Source organism: Daphnia magna, linkage group LG9 (assembly GCF_020631705.1).
Source record: "Daphnia magna isolate NIES linkage group LG9, ASM2063170v1.1, whole genome shotgun sequence".
NCBI lineage: Eukaryota > Metazoa > Arthropoda > Branchiopoda > Diplostraca > Daphniidae > Daphnia > Daphnia magna.
In genome coordinates this window covers 6,269,179-6,288,903 of record NC_059190.1, presented here as the reverse complement: position 1 = coordinate 6,288,903, position 19,725 = coordinate 6,269,179, and the positions used below count along the sequence as shown (strand labels likewise).

At 36.9% G+C, this 19,725-nt stretch overlaps 2 protein-coding genes, 2 long non-coding RNA genes and 2 pseudogenes across 5 annotated transcripts; all 6 read left to right on the top strand.

The window, feature by feature from the left end:
- Positions 1-76: 76 nt before the first annotated feature.
- On the top strand, positions 77-1,157 carry LOC116919572. 2 transcript variants are annotated; one of them, XR_004391954.2, is made up of 5 exons: positions 77-202; positions 274-372; positions 436-603; positions 668-950; positions 1,029-1,157. It is a non-coding gene; the product is annotated as an uncharacterized LOC116919572 (long non-coding RNA). The 2 variants fall into 2 exon arrangements; XR_004391953.2 differs by having other exon boundaries at positions 668-1,157.
- A 443-nt stretch (positions 1,158-1,600) lies between these two features.
- LOC116930405 lies at positions 1,601-4,580 on the top strand. The gene is made up of 2 exons (XR_004398423.2): positions 1,601-1,738; positions 3,716-4,580. It is a non-coding gene; the product is annotated as an uncharacterized LOC116930405 (long non-coding RNA).
- Positions 4,581-8,452: 3,872 nt separating this feature from the next.
- LOC123475639 lies at positions 8,453-9,067 on the top strand. The gene is made up of 3 exons (XM_045178630.1): positions 8,453-8,807; positions 8,873-9,016; positions 9,060-9,067. The coding sequence occupies exons 1-3, from the start codon at positions 8,453-8,455 to the stop codon at positions 9,065-9,067; spliced, it is 507 nt and encodes a 168-aa protein (XP_045034565.1).
- Positions 9,068-9,303: 236 nt separating this feature from the next.
- Positions 9,304-10,507, top strand: LOC123475638. Its single transcript, XM_045178629.1, has 3 exons — positions 9,304-9,549; positions 9,614-9,949; positions 10,385-10,507. Exons 1-3 carry the CDS (start codon positions 9,304-9,306, stop codon positions 10,505-10,507), a joined length of 705 nt encoding a protein of 234 aa, XP_045034564.1.
- A 2,864-nt stretch (positions 10,508-13,371) lies between these two features.
- On the top strand, positions 13,372-14,606 carry LOC116930561 (annotated as a pseudogene).
- A 1,644-nt stretch (positions 14,607-16,250) lies between these two features.
- Positions 16,251-18,153, top strand: LOC116930562 (annotated as a pseudogene).
- The last annotated feature ends 1,572 nt before the right edge of the window (positions 18,154-19,725 follow it).

Genomic DNA, 19,725 nt, shown 5'->3' with positions numbered 1-19,725 from the left:
TGTTTCAATTAAAAAAAATTGTTTCTATTTATTTATTTGGCAACTCTTGCCATAAGTCATAACAATACGATACAAACATTGCAGACGGCAGCCATTGCTGGATAGCGTTGATGTGTAAGCACTTCCTTTATGAAAAAGTCTTCGCTGATTGGAATTATCATGCCCTCAAATACGGTGAAATTGTTAAGAACACGCCGCTAAGGTAAAGCCATTATGTTTCGTTTACGGTGAATGCTTGTGAACTTTGAGCATATTTTACATATATCTGAACAGAAGGGCAAAAAAATAAAAAATATCTTGATGTTGAGATGGGCACATATAATGAGTTGCAGAGGGGCACCTGATACTACCTTCTCTACTATGTCGCCCAGAGTAAGTAATAAGTCAAATCATTTTATAAGATTAACAAGTTCACTGTATGTCTCATTATTTCAGCACAATCCTAATAACGTTCAATCATCTCCATCTTTCTACACAACCACACTGCTACAAGTAAGCCATTCCATTTTTTTTACAGCGAATACACATGGTGATGACAGAGGAAAGAAAACTTTAGACATCGTGGGAGGCACCAGCTGATTATCAAGGAGACGTGAAGTTAAGGTTTTTGCCTTACCACTTAAACATTTTCAAACACATAATATAAAGTATCCTTTTCTGTTTACAGGGCTACGTTTGTCCTAGATGGCAATAAAAATAATCCCAACGCTACCCAATAGAGTTTTGCTAAAAAACTAGCCCACCGGGATTGCAATAAAAAAACGTGTTATACATGTGTTTTATTTTTTAGACAAAGACTACAGCCCCAACAGCCTCTGTCCAGATTCCGTCTATTTAAATAACCTGCGGTAAAATCAAGGGTTTTGTTTAGTCTACAAGGAGGCAATTTTGTCCAGTCCAGAAGAGTTTCTGATAAGCCATGGTTATCTACGCTGTGAAGAGCCAACGTTGTACGTTATGAATTTGTATTATGGGCTACCAGTTCGTTGACAAGTGCTAACGTCGCTGTTGGCTTTTTATGAATCTAGTGGGTGAAAATTGCGTGTTAGAATGCACTTTACTTAAACGGCAGGGTCTCATCATTCCAGGACGGCCATTCATTTGATAAAAGATTGTACAAAAAAAATTGATTAAATAAAGTATTATGTGAAACCGTATAACACATTGGACTTTCTTTTTTTTTAACGAATCTCCTAAAGGACTCCTGAGAATGTCCCAAAAACATTCCTTCTATTTAAAATACAGACGTGATAGTCAACGATTTACGAGCTTCCTATTTCCCTCCTCAGTATCTCCTGACGGTATCGTTCGATCCGCACGGGAAGGTAGGAACCTTTTGGGAGGTTCACAGGAGGGAGATGTGCCGTGTGGGAATTAGTTAGACCTCATTCCCGATATTCAACTCCACCAATACCGTAGAAGTGGCTGAATTCAAATATCCTTTTCTTAACTTCGCAGTTTGTTCAAAAGGAGAATTCCGTAATAAATAATAATGCTACTAGAAAAGAAAGGCTTTTTTAAAACTAAAGACGCTGTAAAATTTGTCACTTGGCAACCACGCGAGTGTGTGTATGTTCTTGTTTTCGGGGAACTAGGCCAGTAGCCTTAGGCAGTAGCCAGTAGTCTGTGACGCTGACGATTCCTGATTTAAGCAGCAATTAATTTTTAACGGACCATGCTGGTGTGCCATAGCTTGAAAAAGACGTCTAAATTGGAGTACCTCATCACCCTTTCATCGGTCAGTTAATTTTACTTACATTTTTTCGTATCGTTGTATTTAATTTATGGTAGGAGCTCACATTCTGTAAAAAATCAGGATGCATCGTGCGCGAAGGGCCGAAAACCTCCAATGATTTAAATTGAAAAATGTAATCCTTGGGCCATACTCGGCTCTCACTAAGCATTTTTGTACGCAGTATGGTTTTAAAACGGGTGCGAAAGAAACTAATGACGAACTAAATTGTGGGCGATATGGCTGCGAGCAAAAAGTAAAATCCTTTGCCAATTTTTATCATCATTTGACGGTGTGTGATAAAAATATTATTATTGTGAAGGCAGATGAAGATGCTATTTCAATTCAAAATCCTAGTCTAAGTAGTTTTGTTGAGCATGAAGATGAAAATACGTTAGTTCATAACGATATTTTTGAAAATGTGATTGAATGTGATTCAGACCAGAACATTCCCTCCCAAGCGAGCAAGATCAGTCTTCCGTTAGGGAAGATGATGACTAAGTTAACTGCTCATTATAACGTTAGCGAAACTGCAATTACTTTCCTCACGAAAGAACTACTTGCTATAGTTAATGATGGTGACACTAGTAAAATTAATTTCATTGAATGTCTAAAAGAATTAGAAACATAACAAAAAGGAAAACATTTTACACGAATTTTTTTACACGAATTTCTTATTGGGTCAATTAAACATCCACGTAGAAATAGAAATGAACAACATATACCCAAATAGATCAAGGAAATATTTCAGTATATAAGTATTCGGCGAACTCTAACAGCATGGTAAAATAGCTTAGAGGTAGGCGGACTCCTATCTCTCAAAAGGGGTTCGTTTCTCAGGAATGTAGATAGCGCTGCGATCAGCGACAGTCGAGATTGTTAGGTAGGTATAGGGGAAAATCATGTTTTAGGGGTACTGTTTAATTTTAGAATTAAGTTTGGAAATGAAAAATTTAATTTATATAGATTAAAAATAATATTCTATAGTTCATTTATTAAATCTTCATAATCGTCAGTCGACAATTTTAGATGAATTTTGTTGGACCGCTTATTTCACCAGCGGTGTTTTCCATTCTTAAGGGGGGTATAAAACGATAGGTATAGATGCATTTTTTTCCCGTAAAGGCTTAAAATTTATTGCTGATTAGTACTTCCCATGGTACTGGCTGTCAGTTTCTCTAGAGTCTAGTCATTGTTGGCAACTAGTCTGATTTTCTACATAATATAATATCTGTCGTTGACTACATATGTCTAGCTTTCTAATTTTGTTTGAAATTAAATTTGGAATTTTAGTGCTTTTTATGAAACCACATAAACTGAATGGGTATATACATTGCCATATTTTTAGTGACTATAAATCCATTTGTGTTTGCTTGCACGCTTTTGGGCTCTTGATCCTTAATAGTAAACAATGGAACAAGCTGATTTTCAGAGAATAGCTTTTAAAAGAACTTGTGCCTGTAATACAGAAAGAGTGACTCCAAATTATGTTTAAAATTTTTTATTTTTGTCAGAAAACACTATAACATTATTGATTTGGGATAAGTTCCAGTGAGCTTAATTTAGGAAATAGTGCAAAAAATTTAGAAATTAAAAACTAAGAAATCGGAAACTATTCTTAAACGACCAAAAAAGAAATAAATTGATACTATCTTGACAAAAACACAATAAATGTTTCGATAAAGTCATTGAAATGAGACCTGTGGTTGTAGAGTTTCTATAAATTTCACGAACGTGTCTTCCGGTGGCTACGATACCTGAGTCCGCAGCGTATTCAATTCATTTTTTATCTTGATCTGAATATAACAATTAGAAAATTACAGACATATTTTAGATAAATAGTCATGGACACCTTCATTACCTTTAACATTTCTGATTTACGATAACTACTTTTGACTGCCTTTTTTTGGCTGTACGACATTTTTTCAATGTGTTTTCAATTTGATTCATGTTCCAAACTATTTTGTTCGACAAATCTCTTAGATGGCGACAGTCATGGCATGACGTATTCTTCTTTTCAGTTGGGAACTTCATTTTGCAGGGCTGTAACGCCACACTGCAAGAGTATGATTTCCAAATACCCTTATCTTCGAAACCTTCCGAACAGTTCAAGAGCTTCCACTTCAGCTGTTCATTGCCTTCTTTAAGTTTCTTAATGTGTACTCCACTGCAAATTTCTAGTTGTTCAAATATTTGTATGCTGTCCTTTATCATCTCAATTGAAGTTGCCTTGTTTGGCAACAAATTTGATGTGTCTGTTACTTTTGATCCATTGACTTCGTAATAAATGTTGTTGTTCTTCAGCATAATGTTCCTTTTTATGGAAATGGTTTCACTATCTATTCCAACTTGGAAAATTTTAAAGGCATTTTCAAAAATATCCTTGTTGTAATACCAGTTCTTCTTTTCCCCAGTTAAGTTGTTCTCCATCAATAATTATTTGTGTCTGACAGTTTTGAACATCAGAATTGATCAAGCACACCCCAGCATTAGTAATGTCTTCTGGTGGAATACTGATTTCTTTTCCATCGATAATCGTTTCTGTCTGACAGTTAGTAACTTCCGAATTGTTTAAGCACATGACAACATTGGTAATGTCTTCTGGTGGAATATTATCTTCCTCTTCATTAATCTTGTCAATCTCATTTGACGTTTCAAATTCAATTTCAGTTACTCTTGACGTTTTGGAAATACTGTCAGTTTCTTTACTACTGTTACATAGCTTCCTTTTTCTATCTGCAGACATTCTTGAAAAGTGTTCTGGGCAATCTATGTACAAAATGTAATTGATTAGTTGTGACACTTGCTTTAAACTTGACAACATATACAATACAAACTTTGAAATATTGTTGGACACGCTCCTTCCTTAAGCACCCAATTTTTGGTGTGAAGTGTTCTTTACCTCCTACGATCTGAGTTGTTCCCTTCACAATGTCTTCATCACAAAAATGATTTGCACAAACATAAGATTTGTCAGAAACTCTGTAATTCTTTCTTTGAATTAATTTTGTCCACTTCTGTTGTAATTTTTTATCTTTGGTGGTGAAAACTGTTACTTTTTCTTCATGCCCCTTCTTATATGTGTAGCCAGAATCACAATTTGGAACACAGCATCTATTAGACATTGTGAATTGTGACCAACTAGAAATGTTTAGAAAACAGATTAGAATTACTCAGTGTTCCTTCGAATACGATAAAGTTTTATTTTAATAGAAATAAGATAGAATAAATCAGTTGAACGAATAAAAAATAAAAATACGAATATTTTGCCAAGTAGAACGAATAAAAAATAAATAATACGAATAAAATAAATTTGTATTCGTATTTTCGAAAGAAATTTCGAATAAAATTTCGAATAAAATGAACAAATTGAATTTTGTAATTTAAACGATACCAATCTGCATTTTAATTCTCTCTTGGTAATTTTATCGAGAATACAGCGGAAACCAAAATCATTTAAGATTTAAGAAACAAAGAACTAGGAAATTCAATCGAAACACTGAAAATGAGTGAAAAAATGCTGAAATTATTTTAGAAATATAGTTTGATTAGTTTCCAGTACCCAGTTAAATGCTCTTATGAACTTTGAGGATCAACAGCATTTCAAAAAAATCGTCTGATAGACGGTTTCTTCTTGCTGTTAATATCAATGGTCCTGCACTAAACAGGCGTTTAACAGGAACGCTTGAAGGCAGACCTGTATTGAAGCGTAAAAATAGAGCTTTTATTCGAGGATATTTATGAAGGGATTCCAGACCTTTATCCGGGTCAACCAACTAAACAGTACCCCAAAATCGGCTTTGGAATTAGTATTCTTTTATTCGATTTTAGTGGCTTTTTAAAATATTTCGAATAAAGAATACAAAGAGAATAAAACTTTAAATTATTCGAGTATAAAGAATACGAATAAATAAAATGAAAAAATTATTCGAAAATAAAGATAAAGATTTATTCGAATTCGTATTTTAAAATACATTTTTATTCGAAAGGAACACTGGAATTACTGCTTAGAATTACTTCAAAGATAAGAGGATAAATATGATTTACTTTTTGTTATCTATAAAAAAAACCACAAGTAAAGGGTAACGACTAAAATACAGACTAAAGAAACTGACACTGACAGCCAGTATCATGGGAAGTACTACCCAGCAATAAATTTTGCGCCTTTACGGGGAAAAAATGCATCTACACCTATCCTTTTAAACCTTCCATAAAAATGGAAAACATCGTTGGCGAAATAAGCGGTCCGTCAAATTTCCTCAATAATTGTCGATTGACGATTATGAAGATTTAATAAATGAACTATAGAAGATTAGTTTCAATCTATATAAATTAAATTTTTCATTTCCCTATCTTAATTCTAAAATTAAATAATACCCCTAAAACATGATTTTTCCCTATACCTACCTAACAATCTCGACTGCCGCTGATCGCAGCGCTATCTACATTCCTGAGAAACGTGTCTCTCCCCCTATAGGGGACTTCTGATGAAGTCCGCCTACCTCTAAGATAATATACCATGCTAACAGGATTGTTTTCAGACGATATTTTTTTTTTCGTCGTAAGGCTTATGACTTCCTCCACGCTTCTCTCTACACCAGGCTTTTTGTTTGGGTTTATTACAAAGTTTAAGGTCGGCTTCGGAGCTTATCCCATTTCAGTTGCAATTTCGTGTTGGTCAGCACCGTAAACAAGAAGAGGTGTTAGCTTTTGATTGCCTTAGACTGGCTGGTCTCACCATTTTTGTTCGTGCGATTTCGACTTGATTTTGTTGGTTTTGAAAAGTCAGCTGCCGGAGTTGAATTTTAATTTTCTTTGCGTTGGATTTCTGTGAATTTGGCTAAATCCTTTGGTTCAAAGCTAGTTTGGATGACGTTGCGGCGGACTGGAAAACACTTCTTGAAGGGATTGCGAAATATCCTTGTGTTTACTTATTATATATTATAACAGACTTTGACGAAGGATGGCCTTTTTCTTTGCTGCTTCGACCAGTCTTGCTGGATCATGTTTAGGAAAATCTTCTTTGTTAACTATTGACGTGAAATTTCAAATTACTTCTTCTGCAGTGGATTTATTTTGATGCACGAATTAACGTGCGTCAAACTCGTCTTCCGATTTTTAGTAGGAAAACTTAACTCAAGTTTAACATCGTTTCAAAACCAAAATATTTTCATTCCCGATTCGTGCCACGGTTGCTATTGTTTGCGGTGTGAATGAAACCAATGTCAAAGGCTGGTTTATAAATTTTGCCTTCAGAATGCCTTTAGACGCTTTTCAAACCCTATAAATGGGAGGCTTAGTGTGGTAGAAGGGGATCCATTCAATATTTCCCAGGTCACGGTTCCGCAGTGGCGTCGGACAGATATGATCATCCATTATTTGGCACTGATTATATCGTTGCAAATGGTGTGCACGTTACCGCCACTCTCACCTGGCTGACGTTGTTCCCCTACATCGTGTAACAAAGAAATGGAAAAAATAGCCTAGTTAATAATTGCGTTTGTGTAGCCTACCGCATTGCACATATAGGTTGTAACATGATCAAACATGGGAAGTAGTTCATTACGTATCTCACCTGCATTTTATTGGACAATATGTTGACCTGACAAGTTCCACGAAACTTAAACATCAACAATGATTTTTTCGGTGTCCAGGCCCACATTGGTACCGTGCCAGATGTCGTTATTCAAGTCACAATCGACGTGAACGAATGCCAGCCCAACAATTCGAATTTCCTGTACGTCAGAATTTCTTGAATCCTTCATTTCGTCTATAACTTTGCTAAGAAATACAACATTCCCATGGACAAAATAATTTGCCAGTATGGAAGAGGCAAATAGTTGCTTTATTTCATGCCCTGGTTGCTGAAGGAACTTGGACCTCTTCCTGACTGCTACGGCAACCGTCATTTTTTTCATAAAGTTTTCATCTCCAAAATATTTCCGAAATGTAAATTTTTGAAAGCACCACCAACGGCCCGTAAGAGGATCTAACTAGTACGAGAGACAGCGGGGTCGTCGTGCAAAATCGAGTATCCTACGATTGGAACACTGATTTTGATTAATTATGACACGGCGAGTCCGAATATCCAAGTCTGTCGCCTGGCAAATGGTGCAATCACGCCGAAAGACGCTCCCGAAGTCGGCGTGATTGCATTGAAAGTGCAAAACCGGGTATCCCGAAAATTTTTTTTATTTAGATAGGGGTTAATATGGGGATTATAAAAATCGAGAAGCAGACCATTTATTTTGGTGCAAAAGGCCGGGCAGACGCAGGTGTGTAACACCAAAATTGCATGAAAGTGCAAAATTAGGTATAATAAGAACTAAAAACACAATAAAATAAAGCAAAGAATTCTCTATCTAGTGGTACGGGAGCAGACCAAATTAATTGGTGCCAAGTACCGAGCAGACGCGGGTGTGTAAGCTGATTTTCACACCCAAACACTATTTTACGTAGGCGGCAACGCTGCTTTGCGACGCGCTCATTCAAAACTGACATCGAAAAATTTGAAAAATTCAATAAATCATTATAAAAAACAACAATCTAAACTAAAACAACACAATTTTAATTATGTTCATAATTCCATATATAGGGATGAGCGAGTTACTGTTATATTTGGCAACTCAGTTGAGTTATCTGCTAGTTGTTATGACAATTGTCTCATCAATTTTTTTACCAAAAAATGTTTCTTGGTGCTATTTTTGAAGTGTTAAAGAAATGGCTAGTTCGTGTGTTTTAAATGAAGAGATTAACACAACTGTTTGTGTTTTGCACGTAGTGGACAAAGTAGATGAACGAGAGAAAATAATTTTGTTTAAAGAATCGACTTTGGCAAAATGCAAAGAGGCTGAATTTGTTCATCGTTTCCGTTCCAATTCCAAATTTTCCCAAGTAAAACTCCCAACATGCTGCAACGACACTGCTGGGTATCATGTGAAGTGTTATTCAAACTATACGTCAGTTAAACAGGAACAAATCAAAGTGGCCAAACAAAAAGCTATCGACTTACAAAAAGAATTGGATGAACTTCATAATGATTCAGCAGAGCCTGCCCAAACATTAGTCGACTGTGGTAACATGAAGTAGCTAAGAATATGTGTAAACTAAAACATGCTTAATATTTTCAATTTGTTACAGGTAACACCAATGTCAATTCTGGAGTTCGTTCGATGCGTTCTGGACGTCAAGCATCTCCCAACACACTTTTCGATAGCAATTGTTTTTTTTGTGGTAAAGCCCGAAAGTTTCTCAAGTCAAAAGTTAGAGACGAACTCATTACATGTCAAACTGTCAATATTCAACAAAACATTGAAAATGATGCAAGATTACTGAATGACACTCACATTCTAGGAAAAATCAGTGCGACAGGAGACTTCATTGCTAAAGAAGTCAAATATCACAAGACCTGCCGACTGGAATATGCAAATAAAGCAAAACTTTTCAAGAAAGCAAACACAGAAAGAGAGCTATCTGATTGGAATCGAAAAAGAAACATTTGTGAAAAAGCATTTGATGCTACCATTTCATTCATTACAACTAAAGTCATTTGCCTGGGAGACGTCGAACGAATGTCAGATCTGCTGAATCATTATTTCTATGCGCTTGAAGGGTTAGGTCTCTCTGATAGTGACGTCGATCTTGAAAAACGGAAGAAGAGTGTACTGCAACAAAATATTCTGGTTCACTTTGGAGACAAGGTAAAGACTTTTATCCATCCAACCATCGGAGTTGGAAAAATTGTGTTTAATTCGACAGTCTCTATTGATCAAGCATTAAAAACCAAGTTTGGAACATCCAAGAAAATTCCTGTAATGGTACGAAAACCACTTCAAATGTTATATTGCTTAATCCGATGAATAATTTTTTTTACTTTTATAGATTATAGATGCCGCGTCAATCCTGCGAAATATTATTATAAAGCAGCCAAGAAAAGCTCTTCCAATGAAGTTGTCATTAAATGATATCCTTGAGGGTGAGGTAGGAATACCACCGCTTGTGAAAGAGTTTTTCGAGTGCCTCATCAATGGGCCAACCAGCCCAACGAAAATATGTGAAAGAAAGGAACTAAGAATAAGATCTCTTGCAGAAGATGTGATTTTCTCTGTTACGAACGGAAGAAGTAGACCATCTAAGCATTTGCTTCTATCGTTGGTCATGAAGTCTGTTACGGGCAGCAGGAAGGTCATCGAAGTGCTCAATAAACTTGGACACTGTGTCAGCTATCCCCCTTCTTTTGCTTTTAAAGGAAAAGTTCGGCCTTTTACGCTCCTTGAAAAAAACCCTAGCGCTCAAAATGCGTTTGCGAAACTTGGATCTGTGGAAATGTTACCTGACAGTATTATAGATGAAATAGAAAAATTTGTTTGCCAAATGTACGGGGCTAAGGGGGTTACAAGTGTAGACGAATGCCGTTTTGTTTCATTTATGAAAGTTTATAAGCCAAAAGACAAAATGCCGATGTCTAAGGTAAAAGGAATAGACGGTAGTTTGATGCCTCCATGCAAATCTGTCCTTTTGCAACAAATAAAAAGAGCAAATTCAATTTGCTCTATTTGGAAGAATGCCACTGTGAAAAATACAACCGCGTTTGCGCCCAATAATAATGGATGGTCCCTGGTAGATGAGAAATATTCAATTTGCTGGTTTCAGGGAGATGAAACGCCCCCTACTCTTGATGATATGTTGATTGATGAAAATGATGAAACCAGTGACGATGAGCCCGAATATGAAAGCGAAAGCGAATCTGATTCCGATGACAGTGATAAAGAGTGAATTGTTTTTTTTATGTGCAAGTGTTAACTGTCTTTAGATTTGTTGGACTGCCATGTTAATTTCATTCGCAATTTGTTAAACACAGAATAAATTTACAAAGAATAAAACCAATTTAAAAGTTAAAACGCATTCAATTGTTTAGTATTTGATGTCAATGAGTTTTGAATGAGCGCGTCGCAAAGCAGCGTTGCCGCCTACGTAAAATAGTGTTTGGGTGTGAAAATCAGCTTACACACCCGCGTCTGCTCGGTACTTGGCACCAATTAATTTGGTCTGCTCCCGTACCACTAGATAGAGAATTCTTTGCTTTATTTTATTGTGTTTTTAGTTCTTATTATACCTAATTTTGCACTTTCATGCAATTTTGGTGTTACACACCTGCGTCTGCCCGGCCTTTTGCACCAAAATAAATGGTCTGCTTCTCGATTTTTATAATCCCCATATTAACCCCTATCTAAATAAAAAAAAAAATTTTGGGATACCCGGTTTTGCACTTTCAATGCAATCACGCCGACTTCGGGAGCGTCTTTCGGCGTGATTGCATTATTTGCCAGGCGACAGACTTGGATATTCGGACTCGCCGTGTCATAATTAATCAAAATCAGTGTTCCAATCGTAGGATACTCGATTTTGCACGACGACCCCGCTGTCTCTCGTACTAAACTCATGACCTCCGCGTTATTAGCACGGCACTCTAACCAACTGAGCTAACAGGCCTACAAAATATTACACACGTACAAAAAATGACTGAGTTGATTCACCAGTAAAACCAGCCATTGTCCTCGTGAAATGAAGGAGTGTCGCCAAACAGCCAACGAGGGTAGGGGAAAAGCCCGACAAAAAAAGTCACAAACCAATCAAAAAATTCTCACAAGTAAGAGAATACGATGAATATACGAGTACTTACAAAATATCAAAAGACGGAAATTTAACAACACAAACTAACATCACAAATAAACAGGAAAATAACCAAAGAATGTGACTTACAGTTTTCAGTAAATGGCGGAAGGAAAAAAACGTCTGCACCCATCTACAACCGCTAAACCCTAGAAATTTATAATGTGCATCGTTCCATACAACGACCACATGCCTTTCACGAAGGAGCAATGAAAGAACAACAAAAGTGTCCCAGTTAAGAAAAATGTCGGCTTTTCCTTAATAACAAATTAAGCTCGAAACGGTATGCTCTTGAAAGCTATTAACAACCAAAAGCGTTAAAAAAACGTCGAAACGAGAAGCGATCTTCGCTGAATTTAACATTTCCTTGTACCCACATTCATTTGCTTACATATATTTGCCCAAGCACCTCATCAAACGTGAAGTGGTTAGAAAAAATTATCTCATCCTTATTCCAGCTTGTCATACGACAGTTATACCTTAGCATGAGGATTGACGTGAAAAACTCTTTATTGGTTGTTTTTGGTTGTTTATTTCGATCAAGAACCCTTATTCAGCATGGCTACAGGAGTTGAAGACAGAACGGTTACGAAGAACGTACACTAAAATTGGTTGGTACTCATCACATAAAGCCACGTGATTCTCGGAAAAATAAGTAGCAGTTTAATACGCCCAAGTTGAGGCACGAGATTAAGAATCTCATGCTCTACCGACTGAGCTAGCCAGGCCAACAACAAATGTCAATGCTAACATTGTGACATGACACATGACACCATTTCTGTTTAGTTTTAGCCCAGGAGGATGAATAGCCCAACCACAAACGACCATACATTATGATGCAGCATAGTGATTTAGAAAAAAACTTTAAATATATTGCGTTGATTATCTGCCTCAGTTTTTCTGTTGTTTCTGCCAAAGCAATGTCGCTCTAATAACGTCAGTACTCCTGAAGTTAAGAAACGTGCGAAAGTTTTGTTTAATTGATGAGAATGTATAGAAATATTGTACATTGGCCCGTAAGAGTATCGCACTCGTGACCTCCGCGTTATTAGCAAAGCGCTCTAACCAACTGAGCTAACAGGCCATGCTGTAGCATTGCCTTCTGTATTAGAGAAAGCCGAAAGGAACGCTATCCCTCGCATGTGGGAAAAGTGAAGCACATTTTGCTCACCTTTCCTCCCATTTCCCTTCCTCCAAGGGTACCCACGGGAGCCATCTGGTGATAAAAATGATGTAGGGGGGGGGAATCACCCGGATTTATGAGCGGTTTTTTATGAACGCCTTATTAATATTTTGCCGTAAGGGATTTTAATGACGATGTTACACGGAACGGCATGCATTCCTGTTTATTGCATATGTTCATTCGCAGCCATTCAAAACGTGCAGCCGTACAATAAAGTTTTTTTGTCTCCGGCTCGGCGAGAATGGGCATAAAATGTGTAATTGAGGGATGCGGTAACCGCAAAGAGAAACCGGAAGAAGGAAAACAAATTTTGTTTCATCAGTTACCTGCGGATGAAAACAAAAGGAAAAAGTGGTTAGAAAATATAGTGAAAAGTTCCTGCGGATTAAAAAAAATTTGAAGACGATTGGTGATAAATGTTGCGTGTGTAGTGAACATTTTCATGAAAGTGATTACATCTTGGGTTTCACGGGAATAAAGCGTTAAAATTATAAATTTGCCGTCCCATTCACCACACTTACAAGTTGCAAGGTAAAACCTGATTTCCAATTATGTAGTGAAAATAATTCTAAAATCCGGTAGCATATTTTAACATTGTATTTGTTTTTTAAACCGGTACATTGTTACAAAAAGGAACCACTGGCCCGTCAACTCTAGACGGAAAAGAAGTAAGGAGTAAACGTTAAACGCAAAAGAAGGAATAAAATAATAATATAAGAATAAGTAATAATGTAAAAGAACATTTCTCACAAGCAATTTCGAAATCACTTGTGCAAGAGCACGAATGACAAAATATCTCGTCAAATCTGGTCACCAAGCCGGTAATTTCTGAAACGATATGCCAAAGATGTTTGAAATGTAGATAATTTCCATTCATTTACCTGTGTATGAAACAGTTATCGCCGCAATATTATTCCTCAGTAGCTGAATTATAAATGATACCCAGTAAATGGACGGCGCTCACCTAATTTACCTAAAAACCAATAAACTTAAAAATAACATTCTCTCATTAGGAAACTGAAGTAATCACAGTTACAGTGGTCGATAGAGAAACGCTGCCTGCAACTGAAGATTTCAATTATGAGAGTGATGAACCACTCAACGAATTAAATCATTCAAATAAAGGAAATAACCAAGCTACGGGAATCGAAACTTTGAAAGGAACAAACTGGCTGGATGACGTAGTAGGTTAACCATCTCAAATATTTTTTACCAAGAATACTTTTCCTGTTCTGTTATCAGGTTGTCGATGATTATTTAAAATTAATCGCCGAATCGTCAAATATGGAACCAGTGTTGCCAAAAGTTATTAATGTTAATTTGGGTTGTCACTATTGCGAGCGCAACAAACCGGAAACTGGAGCCAGGTTATGAAGGCCACACGGAAAATCAACGTTTTGGAGACGGATCTCATACTCATTCCAGTGAATATCAACAACGTACACTGGACTCTGGCAACTTTGTCTTTCAACGAAAAACTACTTAAGTTCTACGATAGCTTAGGTGTAGAAGGCGAGATTTTCTTAAATTGATACTACAACATTTTGCATCGCTTACAAATACGAGTTTTAACGAATGGATAATTGAGGTTATAAAAATATTCCGAGACAAGAAAACTCTTACGACTGCTTAGTATTTGTTTGTCAGTATTCCCTCTACCTCAGCAAAGGGGCGCCTTTAAATTTCCATCAAGAAAATATGAAAATAATACGCGAAATTATGATTGAAGAACTTACCACAAGAAAACTTCGGGGCAGAACCTTCGTAGCACCTTCACCGATTGCAGATGCGGGTCCAGATGGTGCAACATACAATCATCATGCTGATATGCCGATTGATAAATGTTGTGGGGCCCATCCGGCATCCGAGATGGACATGTCCGTCACGAATTCCGGCGGCCCCGGAATACGATCCACCAATCTTTCGTTTGGATTCCATGGCGGCTCCTCTTCAAAATCCGGCTGTAGCAGTGAACAGTCGAGGAAAGTCACAATACCGGATAGAAACTTCTACTGCTGAATATCACGCCTCTTCCGTTCCACCTAAAAAAAGGAAAATTGGTTACGAGAATGAACATGTTAAGAAAAACTTTCGAACCACATTACGAATCATTAATACAGCGGAATCACATGTGCTTTCAGACCGGGAACAAGTGAAGGTATTACATCAACAAACAAGAAGACTCTAAGAGAGATTAGTGAAGAAAAGTGAAAAACTGAAAAAATATGAACAGATTGCAGCGGATAAAGAAAAAAATCAATCAATGGTGGAGGAATTATCTAAACGACGTGACAATAAAGAGATTATGGCAATGTTTTTACTAAATCAGGTAGATTACTTTTTACCACTGCAATTGCTCCTATTGAAATGTATGTTCATATTTGCACAGGCGGAAAATTTGATGAAAAAGATAAAGTATACCTGCGAACCAGAAGTTATAGCATGCTGCATAATTCTTCATGCTCGATCGCCTGGAACGTATAAATATATCCGCCGGAGTAAACTTCTATTGCTCTCTAGTGTTTCTACTTTAAGGAGTTACATTGGGAAATCGACTGGAGATGTTGGCTTCACTCCAATTGCCGAGAAAAGGTTGACATCATTAGCAGCCATCCTGGGTGAACAAGAAAAGGAAGTAAGCCTAGAAATAGACGAAATGGCAATAGATCCAAAAATGAGAAAAATCAAACAATGGGATAGAATTGTTGGGCAAGTAAATACGGGCGGTGTTCTGGCCCTACAAGATGGAAAACCCATCTTAGCAAACCGTCTCCTGGAATTTCACATAACTGGTCTGTCAACGGCGTTTAAATTTCCTGTTGCATATTTTTTTGTACGGCGGTTAATGGCAACGAGTCTTTTCAAGCTAACGCAATTTGTCCTGGAAGGTCTTGAAGATAAAGGATTTAGAGTAGCGAGAATAGTCGGTGATAACGCTTCCACTAATGTTAAAATGTTTAAAATTTCCCCGATAGTAAGTTGGTGCCTTTCATTGTACATCCCAACGATGAGAATCGGCTACTGTTTTTCAGCTTCGACTACACTCACATACTAAAAAACATTCGAAATCTTCAAGCTGATAGAGAATTCGATATCTGTGGCTATCCTGTGTCTTTTAAACTACTGAGACGAGTGCAAATTAAACAAAAAAGTTACCCCTTTTTTTCGCCCATATCGAAATCTCACCGACAAGCATACGAATCCAAACACTTTGGACCGGATGAAAGTCGGGCTAGCATATGATGTTTACAGTGAGGAAATGATAGCAACTTTTGAACTATTAAAAAAATATGGAGTGGAAGGTTTCACAAATAAAGGATGCAACAATCGACTTCATGAAACATGTGAACATGTTTTTTCAAATTCACGATTTCTCCAGTACAACCCAGCACATCCGAAAACGACTGGCTATAAAGAAACACTTTACAAAAAAAGACGACGCTCGTCTAAGATATTTACAAGAAACTCTACTGAAATATTTCAAGAAATGGAAAGATCACACAGTGAAAACCAGGAACTCCCAGGGATTTTAAAGTAAGGAGACGTATGAAGCATTAATTTTTACATGTGCATCAACCGCAGCTTGTGTCCGGTATCTGCTTAAAAGAGCGCAAATTCAAATTTGTACTGACTAGAAGATTCTCCACAGATAACATAGAACGAATGTTCGGCGCAATCCGCTCGATGGGGGGAGGAAACAACAAATGCGATGTGGCTTCGGCCACTTTCGCTATTAACAAAATCCTACAAACTAACCAGTGTTTCGGATTTTCTAAATTTGCCGGATTTGACTCAAATCCAAATCATTGCGTGTGTTTTGAAATCCGTTCCAAATCCTAAGCTCGAAAAAATCAGCAAAATCCAATCCAAATCAAATCCAAATCCAAATCCAAATCATTTTAAATTTGAGAAAATCCGATCCAAATCCGATCCAAATCCGATCCAAATCCAATCCAATTCACAATCAATTGTTAATTTTATGATTGCAACATGTAACACATAGTTACATACAAGTTCTTCTACATATTTCTGTGTCAAGGTAAAAATTTTTTAAATTTCCTTTTAATTTTTTTGACTTTAATCCCTAATTTAATATCAAATAAAAACCCAAGACTTAATTGGATTAGTTTACTTTTTTAATAAAAGTTTTGCTAAAAAGTCTGTTCGACTTTTGATTTCTTACAAAATCTATATATTTTTTTTAACTCTAATAACAGGTTCCTTTATTTCTTAAGTTGGATTAAATCTTTTTATTTCTGAGTATTCTGACTGACAATGGTGAAAAGAGCAAAAAAAAAAAAGTTAGCCACAATTCATCATTTGTGTTTGACAGGAGTCACAGGACTCATAAGTTTTAAGTTTTAATATACGATGACAAAATCACGAAATTTTTCAATCTAATAAAACGGTAAAGAGTATATGTCTGGTCTTACACACGATGGAGGTAAGAGGATCAAGTGCAGAGTCTGCAGACGACAAGAAAGGTAAATACTAAACAGTGGCTGGGTGGTACAGGAAAAAAATTCTAAATTGGAAAAAAAATCCGAAACAAATCTTTGTAAAGGATTTGGATTTGATTTGAAAAAAATCCGGTTTTTTTTGTGGGGATCAAATCCGATCCAAATCCAAGCCATTGGAAAATAAGGCAAATCCAAATCCCTTAAAAATCCGGGAGGATTTGGATTTGATTGGATTTGGATTTGATTTGAAAAAATAAATCCGATACACTGGAACTAACATTTGCAACAGGTCTGTTCACAGCAACGTCCCTATAAAAATTAACAAGGAAACTACTGCAAATTTGCTGAAAGAGTCGGCGAGTGGGAAATCCCCTCAGAATATTAGAACAATAAATGTTCTTTATCGATTGTAGAAGTCTACGCTGTCAATACTTGATGAGCTTACAGAAGGTCCAGGTAAAAAATCATGAAAAATTACCATTACCCCACCGAACGTATCCTTTACATTCTAGTCTTCCCCGGAAAAGGAACGGGTACGGCAGCTATTGCTCGTGTTGGCGGATTTATTTTGAGATGCCTCTATGAACGAGAGCTATGCACGAAGTGCATTGAAAACCTGAAAACAATAAATGAAACGAGCCAGCAAAAGTAAAACTTCTTATTTCTAACTTTCGGAACGGGTAAAATTTATAATAAAACACTTTCGTGCTTGAGCCGTCTCAAAGCTTCATTTTTAATACTTAAATATCATAGATAGAGGAGGTTTGTTTTACCCAAATTGGAGTTTCATTTCCAGGCTTGTCACTATAGAGAAATTCCTGCGAAAGGCTGTGCCTTTAATCCACGGAGCAACTCACATAGTTAAGGATCTCATCGAGTTCATCAGGCCACACCTCCTGAAGTGTGAATCAATGTGCTGCGGAGAAGGACCAACTCCAGATGTTCCTATCCATAACGAAGAATTAGTTCAATGCATTTTGGAGAAGTTTCTTTCGCCGGCAATAAGCAACTATGCAAGCCACATTTCAGAAATGGAAAAATCAAAATCAAACATAACATTCAAAAAGGGGAAACCCTTACTACAGAAATACAGAAATTTTTCCTAATATTACCGAGTTGTGCTGATTTTCTCTCCTCCAAATGTTTCGAAAAATTTTCCGGCATCAAAATATTTTTCTCGCAATGAGGGGGTTTGTCGATAACGTCACATAGACTGCATGAAGCTCTGCGATGCCAAGGTGGCGATTCATGACAACACTTCTCTCGTTGCTCATCAGCATCGAACATCTGCTACAAGTGTTTACAAATGAGCGTAAGGATTCTTTTAAGGTTAGTGATGTTAAAACTGATGACTGTTAATACCTGAAAGGTACTTGGTTGTTAGTATAGTAGACAAACAATCCAGGACTGCGACATTTTAGCAATAGCCACACCAACCAGCGTTTCAAATCGATGTTGAACCACTTGCTCCATTACTGGCAGGAACGTAATCTTATCATTTGAGGTCCCATTTTGGCCTCGAATGCTTAGAGTGGTGTGTGAGGTCAAACATGATATTTTATACGGAAATAAAATAGGGCCACGTTGTTTGTGAATACAATTCACAGTGATGTTAGCGGTAGCTTGTCACAATCCATTTCCCATTACGTTTAAATATTGCGCTTCTATCGACAACGTGTGCTCTTTTCGGTTGGAGAGGAGAAGGCATTTAAGAACACATTGCTTAGACCTTGTGATGATATCTAAATCAAAGAGAACTTCACTTACCATATGCTAAATGAGTTGCTTTATCAAGAGTTCATCCTCATTGCTATCAGAGATAGCAGAGTGGAAGACAAAAATTCATTTGGCGGTGGGATGAAATGCTGTATGAGGATTTCAGGTAGTGGTGGGAGCGAGGGCATTTTTACAGCCACTTTTGCCTGCAAAGGAAATTCAGGTCATTAATGGTGAGCAACATACGTTTAAACCTGATGTACAGACAGCAGAGTAGAAATGTCAGTATGATGGGCTACTACTGTCAAATTGTGTTTCGAAGAAGCTTCATAATGCAACTGTTGCTTTTTGTTCGAACTCCTACAGTTAATCAGAAAAGTGATAAGGCATGCAATTTCTCATCAGAAAAAAAAATAACACACCTGGACGGCCGTCGATGAAAAATAAATAATTGGGCGATGGAAATTTGACCATTCTGGTTGTAAGGCACTAATTGGCGAGTCTGAATATAAATGTCATTGTCCATTTGTACTGCATAGCAAAAAAGTCACACGGTCACAAAAGTATGAACAGTAATTTAAAGTAATATTCACCACTGGAAACAAAATTGTTGCAACTTTTGACATAACCATTATCAATATCACTTATTGCAGTACCGAAGTGAAAGTTATCTAGAAACAAACAAACACAACTCACAAACAAACAAAGGCAACCATCTTGAAATCTTCGGACTCCGTCTGGAATGAATTCATATCGATTGAAAAATTTTTTTTTTAAAATCGCACCTAGGCGATAAAACGGCTCCCGTGGGTACACTTGAAGGATGGGAAAAATTGGAGGTAGGGAAGCCAAAATTGCTTTAAAAAAAAGCCCAAACCTTTCGGCTTCTATAATAGAGAAGGCTATGGCTGTAGATACAAACGCCCAAAAAACAATTAGGTGGATTCGCATGAAGAACCAAA

Coding starts and splice junctions, on each gene's coding strand:
- LOC123475639 (XM_045178630.1), top strand. CDS start 8,453: ATGGCTAGTTCGTGTGTTTTAAATGAAGAGATTAACACAACTGTTTGT. Junction 8,808..8,872: donor CCAAACATTAGTCGACTGTG/GTAACATGAAGT, acceptor AATTTGTTACAG/GTAACACCAATGTCAATTCT.
- LOC123475638 (XM_045178629.1), top strand. CDS start 9,304: ATGTCAGATCTGCTGAATCATTATTTCTATGCGCTTGAAGGGTTAGGT. Junction 9,550..9,613: donor CCAAGAAAATTCCTGTAATG/GTACGAAAACCA, acceptor TTACTTTTATAG/ATTATAGATGCCGCGTCAAT. Junction 9,950..10,384: donor TCAATAAACTTGGACACTGT/GTCAGCTATCCC, acceptor TGCTGGTTTCAG/GGAGATGAAACGCCCCCTAC.